Source organism: Nomascus leucogenys, chromosome 22a (genome assembly GCF_006542625.1).
Source record: "Nomascus leucogenys isolate Asia chromosome 22a, Asia_NLE_v1, whole genome shotgun sequence".
In the NCBI taxonomy this organism is placed as follows: domain Eukaryota; kingdom Metazoa; phylum Chordata; class Mammalia; order Primates; family Hylobatidae; genus Nomascus; species Nomascus leucogenys.
Genome location: NC_044402.1, coordinates 142064255 through 142091065, shown reverse-complemented (window position 1 = coordinate 142091065; position 26811 = coordinate 142064255). Strand labels below are relative to the sequence as shown.

At 52.8% G+C, this 26811-nt stretch overlaps 1 protein-coding gene across 3 annotated transcripts; it reads right to left on the bottom strand.

Moving 5' to 3' along the window:
• Positions 1–163: 163 nt before the first annotated feature.
• On the bottom strand, positions 164–25017 carry ING5 (inhibitor of growth family member 5). Of its 3 annotated transcripts, XM_030802370.1 has the most exons (9): positions 24947–25017; positions 22370–22441; positions 18043–18209; positions 15928–16039; positions 15347–15440; positions 3526–3661; positions 3327–3388; positions 2417–2463; positions 1591–1625 (listed from the first exon to the last, which is right to left on the bottom strand). In XM_030802370.1, the coding sequence occupies exons 1-8, from the start codon at positions 24981–24983 to the stop codon at positions 2442–2444; spliced, it is 702 nt and encodes a 233-aa protein (XP_030658230.1). In that variant the 5' UTR covers positions 24984–25017; the 3' UTR covers positions 1591–1625; positions 2417–2441. The 3 variants fall into 3 exon arrangements, with proteins under 3 accessions (XP_030658229.1, XP_030658230.1, XP_030658231.1); XM_030802369.1 differs by lacking the exon at positions 2417–2463 and having other exon boundaries at positions 164–1625; XM_030802371.1 differs by lacking the exons at positions 1591–1625; positions 2417–2463; positions 3327–3388; positions 3526–3661 and adding an exon at positions 5605–7089.
• Positions 25018–26811: the final 1794 nt, after the last annotated feature.

The following is a 26811-nucleotide window of genomic DNA, read 5'->3' as shown; positions in this document are numbered from 1 at the left end:
ACCCTCGGAAAAGGACAGGCGGCCCAGAGACATCCGTGTGTTCAAGAATCGCAGAACATGAATGTGGACACCATCCCAACCAGGACTGTTCAGGATGTTCTTGTTCTCGTTCTCACTCACTGACTACCTTCTCGAGGGGAGGGCCCCGTCTGAGACACAGAGCTTCACACGTTCCTTCTGCTTTATTTCCTCTCCCTAGTGAAACATTAAACACAGGAGGAAAAGATATAGCTGTAGCCATCAGAAGGAAGTGAGACTGTCATTCCAAATGGCCCCCCACCATGAAGAAAACCAGGCTTTTCTTAAATTGGGAACCTCACGTCTCAGTTTTCCCTCAGGTTTCTTTCTGTGGTGTGAGGACAGAAACAGGCTTCCCTGCATTCCTCAGGAATCCTCTCCTTCCTCTAAAGGCACAGGAGAGGATTTCCGAGAGCCTGCGATGCTGTCAGGAACCGCAGGCTGGGTACCGTCACCAATGCATCACAGCAGAGCAAATCTGCACAGCCTTCCCCAACTACCACCGAAAGGATGGCTCCGGCTCAGCTTGGTGAACACTAATTAAACAAAAAGCACACTCGAGTTTCCTAGCTTCATTCCAGAACTGCTATTGTGGCACAATAAATTCACAACAAATTCACATCGGAGTCCCCTTGAACGGGAGCCGCGGGCCTGAGAATGCACAGCACAGGCAGACGTATCCGTGGTTCGTCAGCTCCTGGCAGACGGGACTCACTTCACAGACACACAGACCCACGATCTTCATGCTATTACGATAATTTCATCTTCACAGTAAAAACGTCACCAATTCCCAGAGAAACGGAACATCAGCCCAGCTGTTGCACAGGGTCTCGTGGGCACTGGTCACAGGACCCACAGCTACTCCAAGCTAATGAAGAGCCGTTTACTCCAGAGGTGAATCCCCCGAGGGAGGACTGAAGTCCAAGCTAAAAAGGCAGCACACAGTGAGGCGGAGGCCACTTCCTCCCGGGAAGAGCCCCCAGCCCTCCTGGGCCTGTCAGGCGCCCCACGCAGGAGTGCATGGTGGCCGGATGCAGCACGGAGCTGAGTGTGAGGAGGGCAGCCAGCCGCCACGGCGATGGCCCCACACGCGCCTCTCAGTGGCAGGTGTGCTCCAGCGGTTGGGGCACGTGGAGCCCGGGCTGTACCAAACAGTCCTAGAAAACCACAGGAAAGCTATGCGATGGTGGCGCTGCACGCTGCAGAGCGGCGGCCGTGGACCAGGTTGCCGTGGACCAGGTTACCACGTCTCCACCCGCACGCCTGGCCGGGCAGCCCGAGCTCAGAGCGCCCGCCCACGTCCGCCGGGGCTCCCTGCTGACGCTCGGGGGAAGTCCTGTAAAAGCCACACTCACGTCGCGGCGGCGAGTCCCCGCAAGGTCGCCCTTCTGTGCGAACAGGGTTTGGTGGGTTCTTGTTCTAGGAAACATCCAGCATTTCAACTGGCCACTGAGTTACTAAGTATCAACCGAACAAGGTAGTTTTAAAACGAAGGGAAATATTGCAACATGAACGAAGGAATAGATTTATAACTTGCTCCTCGGATCCGGGCACACAGCTCCTCCTACTTCTTCTTCCTCTTTTCCTGGACACACCGCGGACAGAACCTGTGACAAGAAAAGGCGCAATGAGGCTCTGGGCGCCATTTCCGCCAGCGCACAGGGTGCCCAGGGCCCGCCTCCCCCTGTCTCCTAGGGCTGCTGCACGCCAGCAGGAGGGCACCAGGAGAGGCACACGCAGTGGGGCTGCGGCCCTCCTGCAGGGAAAACGCGCCGATGCACGTGCGGCTCTATGCAGGACGCCGGTTCTGAAGTTGACAGATACACATCAATGAGCAAAACCGATTTGACACCCAGGCGTTCCTCCTGAACAGTTGGGTCCTCCTTCCCCGGCCGATGGCAGGGTCGCTGGTGCCCTCTGTCTGGAGTCTGTGGGGGCTGCAGGGACCAAGCACGCATGAGCATGGCAGCCCCTCAGGCCCACGGAAACCCAGCCAGGCACCCTGCACTGGCCCTGGAAGCTGCCGTCTCACAAGTGCTCCCTGGTGACTCTGAGCAAGTTCTGGAACCACACGCACAAAGGGCTCCTGAACAGAGGCAGCTGCCGACCACAGAGGACATTCCATAGGTTCCCCACACAGGAGGCAGCCGACTCGCATGTGACGGCAACCGTCAACCCCTGCCTGGCCCAGGCCTAAGCCTGCCCAGGGCCCTCCGCCCTAACAGCCTCCGTACCCCTTCTCAAAACCCTCGGTACACTGTCCCCCAGCTGCATGGTGTGGGGCACCAGTGACAGGACAGCCTGTGTCACCGTGACACCGTGAGCTTGGCCAGCCTCTGAGACACAGCATCCTTTCCCTGTGTCCCCACACCGAACACCAAGGATAACTGGCTCTTACCAACTCAGGCGAGTCTGCCGGAGTTTCAAACACGCTGCCGCGATGACCTCGGAGTGCCACACAGAAGAGCACATTCTGATTTCATTTTCAGAACATATATATCCATTTTTAGATTTTCAGCACAGGCAAACAAAGCCAGGTTTTTATCTTTTTATTTATTTATTTGAGACAGGGTCTTGCTCTCTCGCCCAGGCTGGAGTGCAGTGGCACGATCTCAGCTCACTGAAGCCTTGGACTTCCAGGCTCAAGCCATCCTCCCACCTCTGCCTCCCAGGTAGCTGGGACCACAGGCACGCACCACCACGCCCAGCTAATTTTTGTATTTTTTGTAGAGTTAGGGTCTCCCGATGTTGCCCAGACTACAGGTTTTTATTTAAATGAAATCTGAGGAACAACAATGCAGAAAGTTGCCATTGCCAAGGGGATGCAAGGGTCAGGAAGAGAAAATGCTCCTGGCACCCGCGGCTTCTCCACTAGACAGAGCCATGGGCAGAGCCCTAGATCCACGCCCCGGCTTCAGGGCTCACAGCTCATGCTCTCTTTCCCAAATTTCCCTAGAGGACAAGAACCTCTCATTTCTGATGTAAGACGATCCCTACCTCCCACAGAGTCCGGAAGGTTGTCCTTCACGAGGGGCTGTTAACGTGAATATTACGTAACCTGGTAACCACCATCCCTGGGTGACGGCATCCCTCTGCCAGCTCGGACAGGCACAGCAGCAAAGGGGGGAAAAAGCCACACGCAGAGCAGCCAGCCACACTCCTTGAGGCCACCGTGGGGCATGCCTACATGGCTACTGCGCCCCGCTAAGCCCGGCAAGATTCTGCCATCTAGCACCTTCTCCCAGGGAGGCCAGCAGCGCAACACCCAGCAGGCTGGGGGAAAACAGAGCGAGCGTCCCCACACTCACCATTTTCCTTTGGGTTTCGGGGTGACGTCCCCGCAGGCAAAGTGAAACCACTCAATCGGACACTGCAAAGTAAAGGGAGAAACCGCAGTCAACACGCCTCCTGTTCTGTACACGAAACACAAGAAATGCCAACACCCACCAGCCCCCCCCCACACACAAGACCCCACCCCACGGCGCGAATCCCCCAGGTGACACTCACGTCTGGATTGTCACAGCCGATCATCTCCCCGTAGGAGACCTGGTGGCACAGGCAGTACGTGGGTTCATTCGGGTCCACGGGCATGTCCAGCACGTCGGAGGGGTGCACGGACAGGATGGTGTCAGTGAACTCAGACCTGCAGCAGACAGGGCACAGGCACCGCTGAAGGCCACAGCGGAAGTGAAACGGCACGGACACCATGGGCCCTTCTGTCTCTGACTTAAGGCCCCCTCACCCCAAAACTGTGAAGACAATCATCCCAAGGGGGAAATTGGTACCGTGCTCTGCGTGACACATAACGAATAAGCTTGCTTCCATTTTCCCATTGTGCTTTAGAAATGAATGCGACTCCAGGGCTGGCCACTGCGGTCATGCACTAACTGAATACACACCTTGTGGACGTTTTCTTCCTGGAGCACACATTTTCAAAACCTCAATAACCCCTCTGAACACGCAATGTTCTAAGGTGCAGCAAGAAAATCATTAAGGATATGAACAGATTGTCAGCTGATGCTAGAAAGAACACTGTTACCCACAAAAATCCAGGAACAGCAACAGCTGGCAGCAAAGGGGTGGAGACCTCGCCCCCACCTTCGGACCCAGGTGGGGACATGGGGGCACAGAGGGCCCCCAAGAGGCCGTGAAGCGCAGCACTCACCCACAGCACCGGGGTTCTGGTCCCTCTCTGGGGACGAGTCCACACTCATCTTGGTCCCTCCTCCCAGACGGGACTCCCCCGGGACCTCTGGACTCACCCCACTTCTGGGCCATCCCTCCAAAGACCCCGGCCCCTTTGGAAACAAGCACATGTCATCTCCGCCAGCAGACGGCTGACACCTGAGAGAAGCCTGCCAGCCTCCCACCCCAGACTGACGGGTGTCAGAGCAGCCCGCACAGTCAACAGCTCTCCCGTAACTGTGACCTCCTCCCAAGAGAATAGCCGTGCGTCCTGCGCCCGGGCCCTCCACGCACCTACTCAGGCACCTCTGCCCCAATACTGACTCAACCAGCAGCTCCCCACACACTCCCTGGCCCGCCCACCACCCACCCAGCTGTCCACCTGGCACCGGGCCCCTTCCGACCACACGCCATCCTTGTCACTCCTCCATCCCCATCAGCTCCCACGTGGGTTTCTACACAGCAGGCTGGCGGGTGTTCCACCCTGTCGATGCCTCCCTCCAAGCCTGCCACCTGTAGCACCACAGCCGCCCCGCCAGGACCACAGACCTCAGGTGCAGACTTCCCCGCTTGAAAGGGATGCACTTAGGGGGAAATTTACGCTTTTATATTTCAGCATTTTTCAAATAAACTTATAAGCTGCAGGTACTATAGACAGTGTATTCCCATTAGTACAGAAAGAAAAAGTATCTTCCCTATCCCACCCTCCAACCCAAGAATATCCAGTTGCTATGTAAACACGGCAGGTTAGCAGGAGGAATGTGGCCGTGAGAAAAACAGTCACGATCGGGGAAAGCCAAGGAGCAGAAGTCTGGGTCCCAGAGGGAATCAACACTCAGCTTTTCCTTAGATACCTGTCTGAAGCTTTTCTACACCTTTGCAATTGCCCGTACACATACACACACACTCGGGCTCTGCATGCACCCGGCCTCCCCGCTGCCCTCTGGCACAGGGGCGCCCACCTAAGTCTGTCCTTCGCGGGTAATCTGCTCTTCTGCTCTTTCTCTCTGTCTGGGAATAGACAGGGCTTTCTCTTTAGAGCTGAAATCCATCAGTGTCCCAAGTCCAGGTCCAGGTGCTGCCGACACTGCATTCAAGCAACAGTCTCAAGCAGTCTTCGGGTCTGTCCTCCAGCAGCGGCTCGCAAGGGTCTACGTCTCAGCCTCCTGCCGATTCCGGGATGCCACCTGTGGCTTCACCTCCAAGGGGCTCCTGCGGTCTCGAGTCACCTCTCACCCGCGGAGAGCAGGGCAGCACCCTCTGCTGCCAACCGTCCCCGAAACGCTCTCTGACGCCCTCCTCTTCTGCGCCGAGTCCAGTTCTGTCCACAAAGCCCGACCCGACATCTTGAGCTGCTACTTGACCTGTGTCTCAGCAGCACCAGGTTCGAAGGCGCTGGCCAGATTTGACGGCTGTGAGACGGCCGGGGGCCTGAGGGGACCGCCCAGCAAGGGCACCCCAGAAGGTGAGGCCAGTGTGCAGGCCTCATTGGCCTCTCCAGTCTCGCCTGAGGGAGCGCCATGGCGTGTGGCCAGGGAGTGCTGCTAGCAACCCTGAGGGAGGCAACCAGTAGGCCATGGGGAGCCCTGTCCCTTGCACAGGCCAGGGTGACCCCAATCGTCAGCGGCTGCTGACTCCCTTTGGCACCACTGCCACAAGAGGCACCCTCTGTGCTAATTCCCCAGGGTGTGGCAGGCACCCCTCGCCAGACGGTGCCAGCAAGCCCTTCCGCGCCCGGCCCCGATGGCTTCCCAGCACTCCACGTAGCTCCTAGCAGGGGGCTGGCTGCCTGCCCAAGCTCCGGGATTCCAGGTGCTACAGGTGACACTGCCCTTCATCCACACACACAGGTTCTGCCTCGCCAGAGCAAGGCCACAGGGCAGCAACAGTGCAGGGGGCAGCCTCAGGTCACGGGATCTCAGACGAGACACGGAGCATCTGTGCAGTCTAGGAACACTGCATTCCAGGAAGAGCCCCGGGCACGTGGGGAACGGGCCTGAACAGGGCAGGCCACAGGGACAGGATGGCATGTGCTCCCGGGTCCCCAGCAGGGAACAGGACCCGCCTTGAAGCAGAGCGGCCTGGCCCCACAGCGTGACCACGAGGGGCGTGAAAACCCACTGTGCTGATGGGTCAGGGACGCACGCCCCGGAACTCCAGAGCCCAGGGGCAGGCGGGCTACTGCGCACACCCAGGATGATGCCCTTGGAGGCACACGAGTGCACACTGCCGCCCCGGTAAGCCAGGCTTTGGGTCCAACCGACTGGTCCTCAGGATGACCCGTCTGCCCACCTGCACCATCCTCCTGTCCCTCTGGAAGGGGCCTGCTTGGCGCCTTGGGCATCAGAGCTTCAGAGCTGGCCTTACCAGCCCATCTTGACATCTTGCAATGGGACAGGAGCAGCACTGCCACTTGGCACAGAGAAGAAAGAGATTCACACACAAGCTAGATCCAGAGCCGCAGGGGCCCCGCAACTGTCGTCATCGGTGATCACCCTTCTCATCTGTCACTACTGCAAGCTGCCCGGCAGGCAGCGCTGAGCTCCCAGGCTCCGCATTGCTGCTAAACAGTGCTGACAGGAAAGGCCATGAGGCCACGGTGGATCTTCCTGTGTCTGCAGAGGTGCTGGCTGTTCCTGAGGTCTCTGAAGCAGGGCAGAGCCCTCAGGGAGGAAGCCCTGACCCCAACAGGGAGCTGGAGTCTCCTTCACCACCACGAGGACCCCCAGTGCCTGCATTCCTTATGCCTAGCATACCCTTGAGAAACAGCACTGGGTGAGGAGGAGACCAGGAGGAGTCCCACTTTCACGCAGAAAAGGCACGGTCGGGACAGGACCTTCAGGTTCCGAGCAGGAAGGAGCAGGAAGACTCAGAACGCTGTTGCCACTGAGTTAGAAAACACAAAACCCAGCAAGTCACAAAAACCACCTTCTCAAAGATGCCAGGAGCTGTGAAGCAACAGAGCTGGAGGACCTGCAGCCAGAGGGGGGGTTGGGGGCTGGGGGGGGTCCGCCTGCCTCAAGCACTGAGCCAGGGCTGGGGGCTTTGGAGCAACAGAGCTGGAGGACCTGCAGCCGGAGGAGGGGGTTGGGGGCTGGGGGGCGTCCGCCTGCCTCATGCACTGAGTGGGGGCTGGGGGGGGGTCCGCCTGCCTCATGCACTGAGTGGGGGCTGGGGGCTGTGGAGCAACAGAGCTGGAGGACCTGCAGCCGGAGGGGGGGGTTGGGGGCTGGGGGGCGTCCGCCTGCCTCATGCACTGAGTGAGGGCTGGGGGGCGTCCGCCTGCCTCATGCACTGAGTGAGGGCTGGGGGGCGTCCGCCTGCCTCATGCACTGAGTGGGGGCTGGGGGGGCGTCCGCCTGCCTCATGCACTGAGTGAGGGCTGGGGGGCATCCGCCTGCCTCATGCACTGAGTGGGGGCTGGGGGCTGTGGAGCAACAGAGCTGGAGGACCTGCGCCGGAGGGGGGGGTTGGGGGCTGGGGGGCGTCCGCCTGCCTCATGCACTGAGCCAGGGCTGGGCTGGCCACTGGGCCACGTTGAGCCCACACAGCCACACATGGCGGCCGCATCCCCACCGACATTTATAGTCCAGAGGCTGCACAGAGCAACTAAAAGCAGAAGGAAAATCCCTGCAACCTCCGAGTTCTCGAGGAAGGCGTCTGCTCGGCACCGCTGGTCTCCTCCCCTGCACTTCTACCAACTGTGGAAGCCGCTGGGGCAGGAGGCCAGAGAGGAAATCTCAAGGTCCTCAAGGGGTGTGGGTGGAGGTGAAGCTGCGACCCTGCCTGGCCCCAGGCCCCCCGCCCTACTGGCCTGAACTAAAACAGAATGGATACCTCCTGGGGAGAACAGAAATTTCCCTCTCCACGCTTCCTTTATACCTAAGGTCAGACAGCTAATAACAAATCATAAGACACGTACACTCAGCAGGGAAATAGGGCTGATGATGTTTTTTTAAAAGCTGGTTACCAAGGAATGGTGGCACAGGAGTTCGCGACCAGCCTGCATAACACAGTGAAACCCTGTCTATACTAAAAATACAAAATTAGCCAGTCATGGTGGCACGCGCCTGTAATTCCAGCTACGTGGGAGGCTGAGGCAGAGAATCACTTGAACTCGGGAGGCAGAGCTTGCAGTGAGCCAAGATTGTACCAGTGCACTCCATCCTGGGCGACTACGCAACACCTACTCAGAAAAAAAGGAGAGAGAGAAAAGAAGGAAGGAAGGAAGGAAGGGAGGAAGGGAGGGAGGAAGGGAGGGAGGGAGGGAGGGAGGAAGGAAAGGGCAGGTGAGAGGCCGAGCTGGGCGGATCACTTGAGGCCAGGAGTTTGAAACCAGCCTGGCCAACATGCTGAAACCCCGGCTGTACTAAAAATACAAAAATTAGCCGGGTGCAGTGACGCTCACCTGTAATCCCAGCTACTTGGAAGGCTGAGGCGGGAGAATGGCTTGAACCCGGGAGGCAGAGGCTGCGGTGAGCCGACACTGCACCATTGCACTCCAGCCTGGGTGACAGAGCCAGAACCTGTCTCCTAAATACATAAAGTAATAGAAACAAATCAAACTGAAGTACAGAAATAAAAAAGCTTACAGAAAGTAAGCAGAGCCTCAGTGAGCTGTGAGAAAATCTAAGCTACAGAACACACAGGGAGCTGGATAGCAGGAAGACGAGAAAGGAGAACACAAAAATATTGGAAGAACTGTCTGAAAATTTTCCAAATTTGATGCAAAGTATAAACCAACAGTTCAAAGATGCTCAACAAGTTCCACGCAAAATATACACAAAAAATCACACCAATATACCTCATAACCAAACTGTTAAGAGCCAGTGACAATGAGAAATCTTAAAAGCAAAAAAAAACCAAGAAACCACCAAAAATAATCATTCTCACTAATTTATCATCAGAATCAATGAAAGACAGAAGAAAATGAGAGAACATCTTTAGTGAGAAAAAAAGGTCAACCTAAAATTCTATATGCAGCGAAATAAAAGCATTTTCAGAGAAACAAAAACTGAGAGAATTCATCACCATCAGCATACACGTACTGTAAACAATGTAAAGTTCTTCAGCAGAGGAGAAATGACAAGACAGAAATTTGCATCCACATAAAGAAATATATATAAGCAGAATATGTATGGAAAAAAAATTTTTAAAGAAAGAAAATACAATAAATATTAAGAAATAATAGTTGGGCCAGGCATAGTGGCTCATGCCTGTAATCCCGCCACGTTGGGAGGCTGAGGTGAGAGGGTCACTGGAGGCCAGGAGTTTGAGACCAGCCTGGCAAACATGGCGAAACCCCATCTCTACTAAAAATACAAAATTAACTAGGTGTGGTGGTGGGTGCCTGTAATCCCAGCTACTCAGGAGGCTGAGGCACGAGAATCACTTGAACCCGGGAGGCAGAGGTTGCAGTGAGCTGAGATAATACCACTGCACTCCCGCCTGGGCCACAGAGCAAGACTCTGTCTCAAAAAAAAAAAAAAAAAAAGCAGGTTACCAGAAATGGCAACTATATGGGGTAACTATATATGGGGTGACTTTTGTGGCGAGAACACTTAAAATCTACACATTTTTTTGAGACGATATTGTTATTAACTGTAGTCGCCATGTTGTAAAACAGATCTTTTGAACTTATTCCTCCTATAAAAATGAAATTCTGTATCCAACATCTGCCCTGACCACCCCAGCGCCTGACCACCATTCTACTCTCTACTTCTGTGAGTTTGACATCTTTACGTTCCACATATATTTTAAAATGTGTTTAACATAATCAGTGGTTTGCATCTAAGGTAATAACATGTATTGTGAAGCTTAGATCACATGCAGAAGCAAAATGAAGGACAACAGCACAAAGCCTCACGTTAAACGTCGAATAGTGTAATATCTGAAGTTCACTGTGGTCACTTAAGGAAACTGAGTGCACACACTAGAACAATCCTTAAAACACACGGGCCGGGGCGGTGGCTCACGCCTGTAATCCTAGCACTTTGGGAGGCCGAGGTGGGTGGATCACTTGAGGTCAGGGGTTCGAGACCAGCCTGGCCAAACTGGTGAAAACCTGTCTCTACTAAAAATACAAAAACATTAGCCAGGTGTGGTGGCACACACCTATAATCCCAGCTACTGGGGAGGCTGAGGCATGAGAATCGCTTGAACCTGGGAAGCAGAGGTTGTAGTGAGCCAAGATCACGCCATTGAAAATTGCACTCCAGCCTGGGCAACAGTGCAAGACTCCGTCTCGGAAAAAAACAAAACAAAAACAAACAAAAAACAAGCATGGCTACTAAGACAAGAGTGGGAAAAAAACGGAATACTAAAAAAATACTTCATTATTCCAAAAGAAGACAGGAAAGGAGCAGAAGGAACAAACAGAAAACTAATAGCAAGATGGTGAATCTAAATCCCCCCATATCATTAATTATGTTAAATATCAACAGACCAAATATTGCAATGAAGGCCGGGTGCGGTGGCTCATGCCTGTAATCCCAGCACTTTACAGGGAGGGGAGGCCGAGGTGGGCAGATCACTTGAGGTCAGGAGTTCGAGACCAGCCTGCCCAGCATGGTGAAATCCTGTCTCTATTAAAAATACAAAAATTAGCTGGCCTTCAAAGGATTTCAATTATATAATGTTCTTTGACCACAACAGAACTCAACTAAAAATTAAAATGAGAAAGGTATCTGAAAAATCCCAAATTATTTGGAAATCGAGACACATACTTCTACATAAGTTATAGGGCAAAGCAGCAGCATGAAAAAAAAAAAAATTCTAGGCCAGGTGCGGTGGCTCACACCTGTAATCCCAGTACGTTGGGAGGCCAAGGCAGGTGGATCACCTGAGGTCAGGAGTTCAAGACCCGCCTGGCCAACATGGTGAAACCCTGCCTCTACTGAAAATACAAAAAACAATTAGCCAGGCATGGTGATACGTGCTTGTAATCCCAGCTACTCAGAAGGCTGAGGCAAGAGAATTGCTTGAACCCAGGAGGTGGAGGTTGCAGTGAGCCAAGATCACACCACTGCACTCAAGCCTGGGCGACAGAGTGAGGCTCCGTCTCACATACACACAAAAAAATTCAATTCCAGCACTTTGGGAGGCCAACGTGGGTGGATCACTTGAGCTCAGGAGTTTAAGACCACCCTGGGCAACATGGCAAAACTCCATCTCTACCAAAAATATAAAAAATTAGCCAGGCATGGTGGCATGCACTTGTCGTCCCAGCTACTTGGGAGGCCGAAGTGGGAGGATCTCTTGAGCCCAGGAGGTGGAGGCTGCAATGAGCCAAGATCGTGCCACTACACTCCAGCCTGGGTGACAGAGTGAGACCTCATTTCGAAAAACAAGAAAAACATTCTAAAATATTTTAAATAGGTAAACAAAATAAAAATTAAAAACAATATCAAAATTATATCAAAATCATAATATATCAAAATTTGTGGAGTGCAACAAAAATAATAATTAGAACAAGGAAGATATAAAAATCAATTATCCAAGCTACTTCCACCTTAAAAAGCTAGAATAGTATAGGCAAAGTAAACCCGAGTAGAAAAAAGGAAATAGAGAGTAGAAACAAATGCAATAGCAAACAAAAAAATAGAGAAAACAATAAAAATAATGAAACTAAAAGCCAGTTCTCTAAAAAGATCAAGACGGCCAGACGCGGTGGCTCACGCCTGTAATCTCAACACACGGAGAGGTTGAGGCAGGCGGACTGCTTGAGCCCAGATGTTTGAGACCAGCCTGGGCAACATGATGAAACCTTGTCTCTACAAAACATTAGCCAGGCATAGCGGCGCGTGTCTGTGGTCCCAGCTACTCGGGAGGCTGAGGTGGGAGAATCGCTTGAGCCTGGGGATGGGGAGGTGGAGGCTGCAGCGAGCCATGTGCATGCCACTGCACTCCAGCCTAGGTGACACAGCTAGACCCTGCCTCAGGAAAAAAAAAAAAAAAAGGATCAAGACAAAATGAGAGAAACATAAATTACCAATATCAGGACTGAAAGAGGGGTCATCATAACAGACACCACATCAGAACCATAATAATGCAAAATTATTAACAACCCGATGTCAAAAAAATCTGACAATTTACATGAAACAAATTTCCTGAAAGACACAGATTTGCTGGGCGCGGTGGCTCACGCTTGTAATCCCAGCACTTTGGGAGGCCGAGGCGGGCAGATCACGAGGTCAGGAGATGGAGACCATGGTGAAACCCCGTCTCTACTAAAAATACAAAAAAATTGGCCGGGCGTGGTGGCGGGCGCCTGTAGTCCCAGCTATTTGGAGAGGCTGAGGCAGGAGAATGGCGTGAACCCAGGAAGCGGAGCTTGCAGTGAGCCGAGATTGCGCCACTGCACTCCAGCCTGGGTGACAGAGCAAGACTCTGTCTCAAAAAAAAAAAAAAAAAAAAAAAAAAAAAAGAAAGACACAGATTTTTTCCAAAACTGACTCGAGAAGAAATAGAAAGCCTGAATACTTCCATAACTTTAAAGGAACTGAATGCAACATCAAACTGTACACTTAGAATAACATTTTATTGTATGTGAATTATTTCTTAATAAAGTTAATTTAAAAGGTTAGAAAAACAGCAGGACTAAACTATAATGTATAGTGTCTAGGAATGCACTATAAAACTATTAAAGAAAGGAGGAAATAAACACTATAGAAATCTGGATCATGTTTATTTGGGGGCAGGAGGAGTTTATGATTTTAACAGGGCACATGGAAGGCCTTCCAGCAGCAGTTAATCACTGACTAGGTGCTACTTACAAAGATCTTCACTTTACGGAAATTAATTAAACCATGTTTGTTCTGTGCGGTTTTCTGTATCTGTGCACTACTTTACAATACAAGACTGTTGGGATTTTTTTTTTTTTTGAGATGGAGTTTCGCTCTGTCACCCAGGCTGGGGTGCAGTGGTGTGATCTTGACTCACTGCAACCTCCACCTCCCGGGTTCAAGCAATCTCCCTGCATCAGCCTCCCAAGTAGCTGGGATTACAGGCAGCTGCCACCACACTCAGCTAAGTATTTTGCATTTTTGGTAGAGATGGGGTTTCACCATGTTGGTCAGGCTGGTCTTGAACTCCTGACCTCAGGTGATTAACCTGCCTTGGCCTCCCAAAGTGCTGCAATTACAGGCATGAGCCACTGTGCCCAGCCAAAAGGCTAAGCACTAGCTAAAAAAAACTGAAAATTGGGGCTGGGCACGGTGGCTCACGCCTGTAATCCCAGCACTTTGGGAGGCCAAGGCGGGTGGATCACGAGGTCAGGAGATCAAAATCATCCTGGCTAACAAGGTGAAACCTCACCTCTACAAAAATAAAAAAAAATTAGCTGGGTGTGGTGGCATGCACCTGTAGTCTCAGCTACTTGGGAGGCTCAGGGAGGAGAACTGCTTGATCCTGGGAGGCAGAGTTTGCAGTGAACCGAGATTGCGCCATCACACTCCAGCCTGACTGACAGAGCAAGACTCCATCTCAAAAACAAACAAACAAACAAACAAAAAACTGAAAATTGGGTCGGGTGTGATGGCTCACGCCTGTAATCCCAGCACTTTGGGAGGCCGAGGCAGGTGGATCACCTGAGGTCAGGAGTTCGAGACCAGCCTGGCTAACATGGTGAAATCCCATCTCTACTAAAAATACAAAAACTTAGCCGGGCATGGTGGCACGCACTTGTAGTTCCAGCTATCCAGGAGGGTGAGGCAGGAGAATTGCTTGAACCTAGGAGGCAGAGGTTGCAGTGAGCTGAGATGGCACCATTGCACTCCAGCTTGGGCAACAAGAGCGAAACCCCATCTCAAAAAAAAAAATGAAAATTGTCCCTTTTTTGTCAAGAAGAACTTTTTTCCTCTTTATTTATTTATTTATTTTTTGAGACAGAGTCTCATGTTGTGGCCCAGGCTGGAATGTAGTTGTGCGATCATGGCTCATGATCCTCCCAGCTCAGCTTTCCCTAGTAGCTGGGACTACAGCCCACGCCACCACACTCAGCTAATTTTTTCTATTTTTTTGTAGAGATGGGGGGGTCTCACTTTGTTGCCCAGACTGGTCTCAGATTCCTGGGCTCAAGTGATCCTCCCGCCTTGGCCTCTCAAAGTGCTGGAATTATAGGCATGAGCCACCATGCCCAAAACTTACACTCTTTGACCCCTCCCCCTGTGAGAATCATCTCCATAGAGGCTTCGTGGCATTTCAGCATTTTCTCTTTAGTCTAAATGTCACTCCTCTGAGGTAATACTACAATCTCTTTGGAGGGTATACAATACCTTTGGCAGGGAGGGTGTCAGTGGGAGAATGCTTTAAATAAAGTATCTCTTGGCCGGGCACGGTGGCTCACGCTTGTAATCCCAGCACTTTGGGAGGCCGAGGCGGGCGGATCACGAGGTCAGGAGATCGAGACCACGGTGAAACCCCGTCTCTACTAAAAAATACAAAAAATTAGCCAGGCGTGGTGGCGGGCGCCTGTAGTCCCAGCTACTCGGAGAGGCTGAGGCAGGAGAATGGCGTGAACCCGGGAGGCGGAGCTTGCAGTGAGCCGAGATTGCGCCACTGCACTCCAGCCTGGGCGACAGAGCGAGACTGTCTCAAAAAAATAAATAAATAAATAAATAAATAAATAAATAAATAAAGTATCTCAAAAAACTTCAAGTTAAATGACATGTCTATTTAATAAATGTGGCCACATAATAAACAATGAATATATGCAAACTATATATTGACACATAAAATAACTGACAGATACACAGAAGTCTAGCTACTTCAAGCGTGGTTTACATTGGCCTCTGTCAACAACACATTGCCCACCACCCTACTGTCCCTAGCGGGGCAGCACACACTGTGGCTAAGAGGACGGGCACCGGATGGAGTCAGACTCCAGGTGCAGGCCCAGCCGCACCACAGCAGCTCTAAAGCCTGGGCAGGTCCCTGCGACACTGAAAACGCCCCTGACAACGGCACCCCCTCAAAGGCTGCGGTGAGGACAGGCTGACGACAGGCGCACAGCATAAGAACCAGAATACCACCCAGCGCACGGTGTGCACTTCACTCAGGGCTCAGCTTCCATCAGTGTTTCTACATCCGGGATACAGGCTATGGGTATTTGTTCTTTTGGGAAAAAGGGGGGAAAGCCTCTTACCCTCCTTTATGCTTCTTTTTCTTTGGTGTATCTTCCTCTGATGTCCTCCTGCCTCGGCCCCGGGACCCTCTTTTTTCCTTCTGACCCCGGCCTTCTGAAAAATAATCAAGACACAAATTATTTTTATAGAATTCTCTAAAGCAAGGCAAGTTTTGTGTTTTGTTTTTAAGAAGGGGTCTCGCTCTGTCTCCCAGGCTGGCTGGAGTCCAATGGAGCAATCATAGCTCACCACAGTCTTGACTTCCTGGGCTCAAGCAATCCACCCACCTCAGCCTCCCAAGTAGCTGGGACCACAGGTGTGCACCACCACACCCGGCTAATTTTTAAACTTTTTGTGAGACGAGGTCTCACTATGTTGCCCAGGTCGGTCTCAAACTCCTACCCTCAAGTGATCCTCCTGCCTCAGCCTCCCAAAGTGCTGGGGTTACAGGCATGAGCCACCACGCCCAGCCTGCAAGACAAGGTTTACCCAAATATGATACTTACCCTAGTGATCATACTTTAATGATTTACCGTGACAAGACTCTTCAAAACTCCATAGTTAACAGTAATAAATAAAGAAAAAAAATTAACAGACTTGCTTTTTAACCCTCGCCCTCCGGAGCTTTCAAAATCACTGCCCTCCATCTTGTCCTTCAGATCTGCCTCAAAGCGCGCCAGGTCTGCGTCAAGCCTTCGAATGTGTTTATCCACCTACAAAAGGACACCCAAAGTCTTATTTTAAAGTAAAACCAAAACACCTCAGAAATCACGAATGCACAAAAGTATCCACCAGGAAACACCGTCTTGCCCTTTAATTGAGTCTCCAATGAACAAACCTCTGCTAAAACAAGGCCCACTATTTCAAAGTCCATGCAAGGGTCTTGTGCTTTTTCTGCATATTTTGACATTCCAATGGAATAAATCCCATTTAGGGAAAAGACATGAGTGTGGGCAATAATGAGAAGCAGAGTTGTGAAATGCGGTGAACAAGGCCTGGGATATCTGACGCTGAATCCTACTTTAAAATATGGCTACCTGGAGGCCAGGTGCAGCGGCTCACACCTGTAATCCCAGTACCTTGGGAGGTCGAGGTGGGTGGATCACCTGAGGTCAGGAGTTCAAAACCAGCCTGACCAACATGATAAAATCCCATCTCTCATAAAAATACAAAAATTAGGGCAGGCGCGGTGGCTCACGCCTGTAGTCCCAGCACGCTGGGAGACCGAGGTGGGTGGATCATTTGAGGTCAGGAATTCGAGACCAGCCTGGCCAACATGGAAAAACTCCATCTCTATTAAAAATACAGGCCAGGCACAATGGCTCATACCTGTAATCCCAGCACTTTGGGAGGCTGAGGCAGGTAAATCACCTGAGGTCGGGAGTTCCGAGACCAGCCTGACCAACATGGAGCAACCCCATCTCTACCAAACATACAAAATTAGCCAGGCTTGGTGGCACATGCCTGTAATCCCAGCTACTCAGGAGGCTGAAGCAGGAGAATCGCTTGAACCCGGGAGGCAGAGGTTGCAGTGAGCTGAGATCGTGGCATTGCACTCCAGCCTGAGCAATAAGAGCGAAGCTCTGTCTCAAAAAAAAAAAAAACAAAAACAAAAAACAAAAATTAGCCTGTTGGTAGTGGTGCACGCCTGTAATCCCAGCTATTTAGGAGGCTGAGGCAGGAGAATTGCTTGAGCCTGGAAGTGGAGGTTGCAGTGAACTGCAACCATGCCACTGCACCCTAGTCTGGGCGACACAGTGAGGCCCTGTCTCAAAAACTAAATAAATAATAAAAAAATAAAAAAATAAAACTACAAAAATTAGCCAGGCTTCGTCGTGGGTGACTGTAATCCCAGCTACTCAGGAGGCTGAGACAGGAGAATCGCTTGAACCTAGAAGGCACAGGTTGCAGTGAGCCGAGATTGCACCATTGCACTCTAGCCTGGGCAACAAGAGCAAAAGTCCATCTCAAAAATAATAATAATAATAAAGTATGGCTACTGCATGCCTGTAATCTCAGCTACTCAGGAGGCTGAGGCAGGAGAATTGCTTGAACCCAGGAAGTGGAGGTTGCAGTGAGCCGAGATCACACCACTGCACTCCAGCCTGGGCGACAGAGCAAGACTCTGTCTCAAAAAATAATAATAATTAAAATAAAAAATATAATAAAATATGGCCACCTGGAGGTCGGGCACGGTGGCTCATGCCTGTAATCCCAGTATTTTGGGAGGCTGAGGCGGGTGGATCACTTGAAGTTAGGAGTTCCAGACCAGAGTGGCCAACAGGGTGAAACCCCACCTTTTCTAAAAATATAAAAATTAGCTGGGTGTGGTGCTGCATGCCTGTAATCCCAGCTACTCGGGAGGCTAAGGCACGAGAATTACTTGAGCCTAGGAGGCGGAGGTTGCACTGAGCTGAAATCACACCACTGTACTCCAGCGTGGACAACAAAGTGAGACTGTCTCAAAAAAAACCCAAATGGTTCCTCCGAGCAGATACACAAACAAAAAGGGCACAGAAAAAAAAAAAAAAAAACAAAAAAACAGGGATGGTCCTACATGAAGTGTATCCCATCTGCACTTCCTCCAGCAGCGTCAGGCTACCAAAGCCAGCCTTCCACTTGGCTATGCCCATTTCTGGGCAGTTTTTACATTTTGTTGCATGAGAGGCAGGAGTAGAGGTCAGAGGAAGAGCCATGGCCCCCGCCCCGCCCTCACCATCTCGTAGGTCTGCATAGCCAGCTGCACTTTGTCGTCACTGTATTCCTTGCACTTGCTGTAGGCGTTCTGGATCTTCTGCAGACGCTCCACGCGCTGGTCTGGAGACAGCGTCTTCACCGTGGAGATGTACTCTGCAGCCAGGATGTCAATCTCTGCTTTCTTATCTGATGGAGAAATGGGGGAAAAGCTAGCCCTGCACAAGACACCATGATATGCTCACCAGACCGGCAACAACTAAAGTCAGCCAACGCCAAGTTGTGGCAAAGATGTAGGCTGACGCGGACTCACGCTGTGCTGGTGGGAGCGCAAGTGGGCAGAACCGTTCTGGGATCGTGTGGCTGTGCAGACTTTATAGCAACGTGCCCAGGACAGTCCTAGTTCTGAGTGTTACACAGCAAGTGGTCACAGTGCCCTCCTCGACTCTCAAACATCCTGTGTGAATAATTTGTAGTCACCTTTCCTATGACCTGGCATACTACTCTTCTTTTTCTTTTCTTTTTTTTATTTTTTATTTTGAGACAGTCTCGCTGTCACCCAGGCTGGAGTGCAGTGGCGCGATCTCGGCTCACTGCAGGCTCCGCCCCCCGGGGTTCACACCGTTCTCCTGCCTCAGCCTCCCGAGTAGCTGGGACTACAGGTGCCCGCCACCTCGCCCGGCTAATTTTTTGTATTTTTAGTAGAGACGGGGTTTCACTGTGTTAGCCAGGATGGTCTCGATCTCCTGACCTCGTGATCCCCCGCCTCGGCCTCCCAAAGTGCTGGGGTTACAGGCATGAGCCACTGCGCCCGGCTTCTTTTCTTTTTTTCTGGTAGAGCAGTCAAGAAAGAACACACTACTCTTAAATACCCTAAAAAAACCTTATGTAACCTAAAGAAATACACATGGGAAAACATTCATAAGAGCAGAAAACAGAAAACAACCCAAATGTCCAATCCTCAGTAAAATGGAGAAATAAGCTGTGGTCCCTTCAGACAACAGAGTGCTACTCAGCAACAAAAAGAGCAAACTACAGCCACACACAGCAACACGGATGATTCCCACAGAAGGTGACATGGAGCAAAATGAGCAAAAAAACAAAAGAAAACATACTGGATGATTCCATTAATATGAAGGGCAGAAACAGACACAACTCTTAACTCTTCGGTTTAAAGGGGTAAGAAAACTGTTGAGGGCCGTGCGCGGCGGCTCACGCCTGTAATCCCAGCACTTTGAGAGGCCAAGGTGGGCGGATCACGAGGTTGAGATGGAAACCATCCTGGCCAACGTGGTGAAACCCCGTCTCTTCTAAAAATACAAAAATTAGCTGGGCGTGGTGTTACGTGCCTATAGTCCCAGCTACTCAGGAGGCTGAGGCAGGAAAATCACTTGAACCCAGGAGGCAGAGGTTGCAGTGAGCCGAGACCATGCCACTGCACTCCAGCCTGACGGCAGAGCGAGACTTTTTTTTTTTTTTTTTTTTTTTCGGAAAAAAAAAAAAAAAGAAAGAAAACTACCGTTAAAGGTGGAAGGTGACTGTCACTAAACTCAGGATGGTCACCCCTTGTTTGAGGAGGGGTGTCATGACTAAGAGGGTCACAAAGGCCTTCAGGTGCTAAAGGGCTTGATTTCTCCATCTCGGTAGCAGAAAACAGAGAGGTTCACCTGGTAATATTTGTTAAGCAATCTATAAATGTTGCACACTCATTTCCTGAATATATGTTACATTTCACAATAAAATAACTCTCTATATTCCCTAGTCAAGATGCTGTACCTAAGCAAAAGAACACAGCTATCTCAGTCTTGCAAAACACGTGCCCAGGCTGGGCGTGGTGCTCACGCCTGTAATCCCAGCACTTTGGGAGGCCGAGGTGGGCGGATCACCTGAGGTCAGGAGTTCGAGACCAGCCGACCAACATGGAGAAACCCCATCTCTACTTAAAATACAAAAAATTAGCAGGGTGTGGTGGCGCACGCCTGTAATCCCAGCTACTCAGGAGGCTGAGGCAGGAGAATCACTTGAACCTGGGAGGCAGAGGTTGTGTTGAGCCAAGATCGTGCCATCGCACGCCAGCCTGGGCAACAAGAGTGAAACTCCATCTCAAAAAAAAAAAAAAAATTCCCACACCAAAACACATTACCATGAAATTTAAAACTTCAGAGATAAAGGAAACATCTCAAAAGCTTCTGAATAGGAATAACAACAAAAAAATAGATCATACATATAAAGGACCAAGAATCCAAATAGCACCAGATTTTCTGCAGCAACGTGGAAGCTAGCAGACAAGGCAGCAATGCCGCCAACATCCTCAGTGAAAACAATTGTCAACCTGGGATTCTATACCCAGCCAAACTACCAGCTGAGTATGATGCTGGAACAAACACATTTTCAGACATGCAATGTTACAAGAAAATCTACCTTCCTTTTTCTTCTTTTTTTTTTGTTTCTGAGATGGAGTTTCGCTCTTGTTGCCCAGGGTGGAGTGCAATGGTGCAATCTCCAGGTGCAACCTTCGTCTCCAGGTTCAAGTGATTCTCCTGCCTCAGCCTCCCAATTAGCTGGGATTACAGACACGCGCCACCATACCCAGCTAATTTTGTATTTTTAGTAGAGACCGGGTTTCTCCATGTTGATCAGGCTGGTCTCGAACTCCTGGCCTCAGGTGATCTGCCCGCCTCAGCCTCCCAAAGTGCTGGGATTACAGGCATGAGCCACCGCACCTGGCCAAGAAAATCTACCTTCCTATGTTCCTTTTTTTCAGGAACCTACCAAAGGAAAGGCTCTATCAAAACAGGAGAGCAAGGAAAAAAAGAGGACATTTAAGATTCAGGGAAAAGGGTCCCACACTGAAGAGGGGTGAAAGGAGATCCCAGGAAAACCTCAGGGCAACAAGTGTGCAGTCGGCACGGAAACAATCAGGACTGTGGCCTCCAGGACAGAGGGCTCCACAGGAAGAAAGCACACACACACCTGTCAGGGTAGATAGCCTGACAGACCACACGGAAAAGCCCAGCCAGGGCGATAAGGGTCGAATGCAGAAAACAAAGCCAACAAACTGGGCAATGAGTAACTCTAAGAAATACACAAAGTTATTCCAAAGGGGTCATATAAGCACAGCAGGTGGCATGGCTCAGTGTTAAAGTACCTACACAGCTGCCCAATGGAAGTCTCATCACTGATCTCACCACAGATTCTAACAAACTACAGCCAGGAGATGGGGGAGCAAGGTGCAGGCATGTGAGGGTGTGGGGGCCACTGGAGTACAGCTGCATGTGCCATATACGGCTGAACAACGTCTAAAACTGACGAGAGATAAAATAAGAAACAGCAACAAAAACATGTTGTTTAGAAACAGGGAGTTTAAGGGCCGGGCGCGGTGGCTCATGCCTGTAATCCCAGCACTTTGGGAGGCCGAGGCGGGCAGATTATGAGGTCAGGAGATCAAAACCATCCTGGCTAACATGGTAAACATGGTGAAACCCTGTCTCTACTAAAAATACAAAAAATTAGCTGGGTGTGGTGGCATGTGCCTGTAGTCCCAGCTACTCGGGAGGCTGAGGCAGGAGAATCACTTGAACCTGGGAGGTGGAGGTTGCAGTGAGCCAAGATCGTGCCACTGCACTCCAGCCTGGACTACAGAGTGAGACTGTCTCAAAAAAAAAAAGAAAAGAAAAGAAAAAAAGAAACGGAGTTAGGGCCAGGCGCAGTGGCTCACGCTTGTAATCCCAGCACTTTGGGAGGCTGAGGCGGGCAGATCATGAGGTCAGGAGATCAAGACCATCCTGGCTAACACAGTGAAACCCCGTCTCTACTAAAAATACAAAAAAAATTAGCTGGGTGTGGTGGTGGGCACCTGTAGTCCCAGCTACTCGGGAGGCTGAGGCAGGAGAATGGCATGAACCCGGGAGGCGGAGTTTGCAGTGAGCCGAGATTGCGCCACTGCACTCCAGCCTGGGCAACAAAGCTAGACTCCATTTCAAAAAAAAAGAAACAGTTAAACACCAAAAGGCCAAAAAGTACCACCAAGCTTTTAAAACAATGCACACACTACACACTTTGAAAATTAAAAATCTATAAAAGAAAAAAATGGCAATAAATATTTGGATCGGAAAGGGTGATGGTTATAAAAACGTGATACAAAGATGTGTAAGAACCCAAGAAACTAAATGTGGCTTCAAAGGTATCAACACCTACTGCAAGACACTGAGTGATACCCACAGCCCAGGGCTAGGCCAATGCCCCACGAACCTGGGTCCCCTCAAAACTCTCTGCCCCCAGCCTTCAGGAGCTGCTGGCTCCCAGCTGTCAGAACCCAGTTCTGGTTGTACTGAGAGGCCTGAACCCACCTTCCGTCCTCTGGTCCAGCTCTCGCATCAGCTGGAAGTTCCTCTGAAGTTCGCAGGGAAGGTTCTCGATACCTGAAACACAAAAACACAGAAGCCATGTACCTCTCAGCAGCAGGACAAAAATTCACCTCCAAAGGTTTTTTTGTCTTTTGAGACGGAGTTTCGCTCTTGTTGCCCAGGCTGGAGTGCAGTGGTGCAATCTTGGCTCACTGCAACCTCCACCTCCCGGGTTCAAGTGATTCTCACGCCTCAGCCTCCTGAGTAGCTGGGATTACAGGCACCTGCCACCACGCCCAGCTAGTTTTTGTATTTTTAGTAGAGACAGGGTTTCACCAGGTTGGCCAGGCTTGTCTCAAACTCCTGACCTCAGATGATCCGCCCACCTGGGCCTCTCAAAGTGCTGGGATTACAGGCCTGAGCCACCAGGCCTGGCCAGAAGTTTTATACTTAAGGTCTAAAATAACAAGCCCACTCTGTCTTCTGTCTCTGTTAGGGTTTGGGGAGCGGAAGGATTGTGATCTCAATTTTAGACTCAGGTACCAAACTGCTGACAAGAGGCTGTGTGCACACTTCAGAAGCTGTCAGAAGTCAAAGAAGGGAGAGGGAAACTTGGAAACCAACAGCACAGGCAGGGGAGGCCACCTGGGCCCACCCTCTAGACTACCCCACATCAGTGAGCAGCATCCTCCAAGGTTCAGGCCAAAATCCCCTGGGTCCTCCTTGATCTTCCCCCACTTTACCCAGAAATCCAGTGCATCGAGCAGTGTAGCCACGCTGCCCATGCGATTTATGCAAGGATAGAAATGTTTTCTCTCTCGGCCAGGCGCGGTGGCTCATGCCTGTAATCCCAGCACTTTGGGAGACCAAGGCAGGCAAATCACTTGAGGTCAGGAGTTCAAGACCAGCCTGGCCAACGTGGTGAAACCCCGTCTCTACTAAAAATACAAAAATTATCTAGGCGCGGTGGTGCAGGGCATGAGAATTGTTCGAACCCGGGAGGCGGAGGTTGCAGTGTGCTGAGATCACACCCTCCAGCCTGGGCAACAGGGTGAGACTCCATTTCAAAAAAAGAAAAAGAAAAATGTTCTCTCTCTGAGCTGCCCAAGACAGTGGTGGCCATACGGAGCTGCTGAGTACTGGAAATGGGACTAACGCCATTCAATTTTTAATTTTACTTAAATAGTCCCTGTGGCTAGCGCAACCATCTCTGACAGTCTGCCAGGAGGACCCCCGTGCTGCTTTCCCGTCTGCATTTTTACCCCCTAGACCAGGCCAACCTCCGCCCCCTGCACAGCTGACACAGGCTCCTGGGGGGCTGCCTCCTCCAGTCGTGGCCACCCTCCCATCTGCTGTTCACAGTTACCAGGCAATCATTGTAAACCTAACTCTATCTTACGCATCTGACGCTTCCAGCCCCAGTGTTTTCCCAGCTCCCCTAGAGGACAGAGGCACAGCCTCCCGGCTGGCACAGCCTCCCAGGCACACATACAGTCAACCCTCCTTGGGAGGCCAGCCCACTGCCTGGGCACCAGGATAGAGAAGGCCTCCCCTCCAGCGTGCTCCCCAGCTTGACTCTTCTACCTGGGGAACCCCCCACTACTCAGACCCCCACGAGACAGCGGAGCACATGGACAGAACCGGGCGTCCCTCTGGGGCAGGGGTCTCCAGCTCCAGGCCACGGCTCATTCGCCAATGTCTCGGCCCCTGGGCGGGTGCCAGGCCGAAGACCATGAGGATCCCCAGTGCAGCGCCCCTACAAGGGCCCTCCAGAGCCAGCCGGCACAACCCCAAACACCGCGACCCCAAAGCTGTGCCCATCCCGGGCCGACGTCAGGGGTCCCGCGTGGAGTCTGCCCCTCTACGAGCGGGAGACCCTGAGCAGGCTGCTCGGCAGCGCTGGGCCTTCCCTGGTGTGTAAAGTGAGGGAAAGCACCGTCCGCTCAGCCGCTGGGGGCGCCGACCTGCTGCCACCTGGAAACAGCACAGCCCGCCCACCAGGGCAGACTCGGCACCGCCCTCCCCGCCTCCCCGCCGCAGTCCCCAGTGCCGGGGAGAGACGCCCCGCGGCCCACACGCCCTCCCCAGCCGCGGTCACACAAGAGGCCGGCGCACACGAGCGCACAGCCAGGCGGAGGCCCGGACCCCGGAGCCCCCAAGGCCCGGAGCCCCGCAGCGGACGCCAGCTCCACCTGCAGACGGGACAGGGACGGGCGGGACCTGGCGGCGCCGGGGCCGGAGCTGGAGGCGGAGATGAGGCGGGGCCTGGGTGGGGGCGGGACCTAAGCTGTGGGCGGGATCGAGGCCGCAAGCCCCGCCCAGCACCGCCAGGCCCCGCCCCGCCGTGACGCACCTGGAATTGGCGCGACCCAGCCGGCGGGACCCCCCGCGCCCGCCCCCCGCACCCTCCCCTCCCTTGCGGCCCTGCCCCGCCCCGTCCGCGCGCCCCCAGTCGCACCCGGCCGCGCCCGCCGCCCTCCCGAGCCCACGAGGTCTGCATGCGGTGCCCGGCGCGCGGGGGGCTGCGGCACGGAGGGCTCCGCGTGGGCGGCGGGCGCGGGGCCCGCGGGGCGCGCTTACTGTCCAGATAGTGCTCCAAGTACATGGCGGTCGCCATCTTCGTCCGCGGCCGCGCTCGGGGTCTGCGCGGGCGGGCGGTGCCGCGGGAGGCGGGGGCGGGGTGGTGCCCGCGCACTCACTATTCATGAGTCGCGCGCGCTGATTGGCCGCGGCCGGGGGCGGGGTCGGACACGCCTTTCAGCTTCCGGCGGGCGGCTGGCTGCGGGGCCCGGGCGGAGGTTGTGGCGGCGGCGTCGGGCAGCGAGGAGGACCGAGGGCCGCAGCGGATCGGAGGCCGAGGAGGAGCAGGGGTGCCCGGCCCCACCGCCCGCCGTGCGGCCCAGGGCACCCAGGTGGGCGTCTCCCCTCCGCACCTGCCAGCGACCCCTGGGCCACCAGACGCCAACACGTGGCCCCGGGGACCTCACGCCCGTCCTGACGGCGCTGCCGCGGCGCCCACGCGACCCCTGCTCCGGGCCGGATCCCGGACAGGCCGCCACGAGGCCCCTCCCTTCCCGAAGGCTCCTTGGGACCTGTCTGGCTCAGCGCCTTCCCTCCGGACCCCGAGCCCCCGGGGCCTCAGCCCGGCCTGAGCCGAGGGCCGGCACCGCATGGCCCGGGCGAGCTGCCCCCTCCGTCAGGGCCTGGGCCCTGGGGCCCTCCCCCGCCAACGCCGCCCCTTCCCTCAGAGGAAAGCGGCCGCCCCGCCCAGCACCAGTGAGGGCACTGGCTCCTTTGCTGCCACCTCTCGAGGCAGGCAGGACCCGCACCATCTGGATGCCTTGGCCGAAAAGGCACGTGCAGCAGTATGATATAGTTAATAAGATGGCGTGCAAAGGTGTGCAGTAAGATGCATGCAACAGTACTGGAGAAGGCCGGCGCGCTGGCGCATGCCTGTAATCCCATCACTTTGGGAGGCCAAGGCCGGCGGATCACTTGAGGCCAGGAGTTAGATTAGAGACCAGCCTGGCCAACGTGGCGAAACCCCGACTCTACTAAAAATACAAAAAAAAAAAAAATTAGCCAAGCGTGGTGGCGCACGCCTGTAGTCCCAGCTACTCCGGAGGCTGAGCCCGGGAGGGGGAGGTTGTAGTGAGCTGAGGTATTTGCACTCCAGCCTGGGCGACAGAGCAAGACTGTCTCCAAAAAAAAAAATAATAAGAAAAAAAATACTGGAGAAACATAATTAAAATATGTTTCGGACTCGGCGCGGTGGCTCACGCCTGTAATCCCAACACTTTGGGAGGCCGAGGCGGGCGGATCACTTGAGGGCAGGAATTTGAGACCAGCCTGGCCAACGTGGCGAAATCATGTCTCTACTAAAAATACAAAAATTACCCGGGCGTGGTGGCGGGCGCCTGTACTCCCAGCTACTCGGAGACTGAGGCAGGAAAATTACTTGAACTTGGGAGGGGGAGGTTGTAGTGAGAAGAGATCACGTAACTGTATTGCAGCTTGGGTGACAAGAGCAAGACTCCGTCTCAAAATAATAATAATAATAATAATACAAAAACTAGCCGGGCATGGTGGCAGGTGCCTGTAATCCCAGCTACTCGGGAGGCTGAAGCAGGAGAATCGCTTGAGCCTGGGAGGCGGAGGTTGCAGTGAGCCGAGATTGCACCACTGCACTCCAGCCTGGGCGGCAGAGCAAGATTCCATCTCAAAAATAAAATAAAATTGGGCAGGTGCGGTGGCTCACGCCTGTAATCCCAGCACTTTGGAGGCCGAGGCGGGCAGATCACTAGGTCAGGAGATCCAGACCATCCTGCCTAACACGGTGAAACCCCGTCTCTACTAAAAATACAAAAAAATTAGCCGAGCATGGTGGTGGGCACCTGTAATCCGAGCTACTCGGGAGGCTGAGGCAGGAGAATGGCGTGAACCCA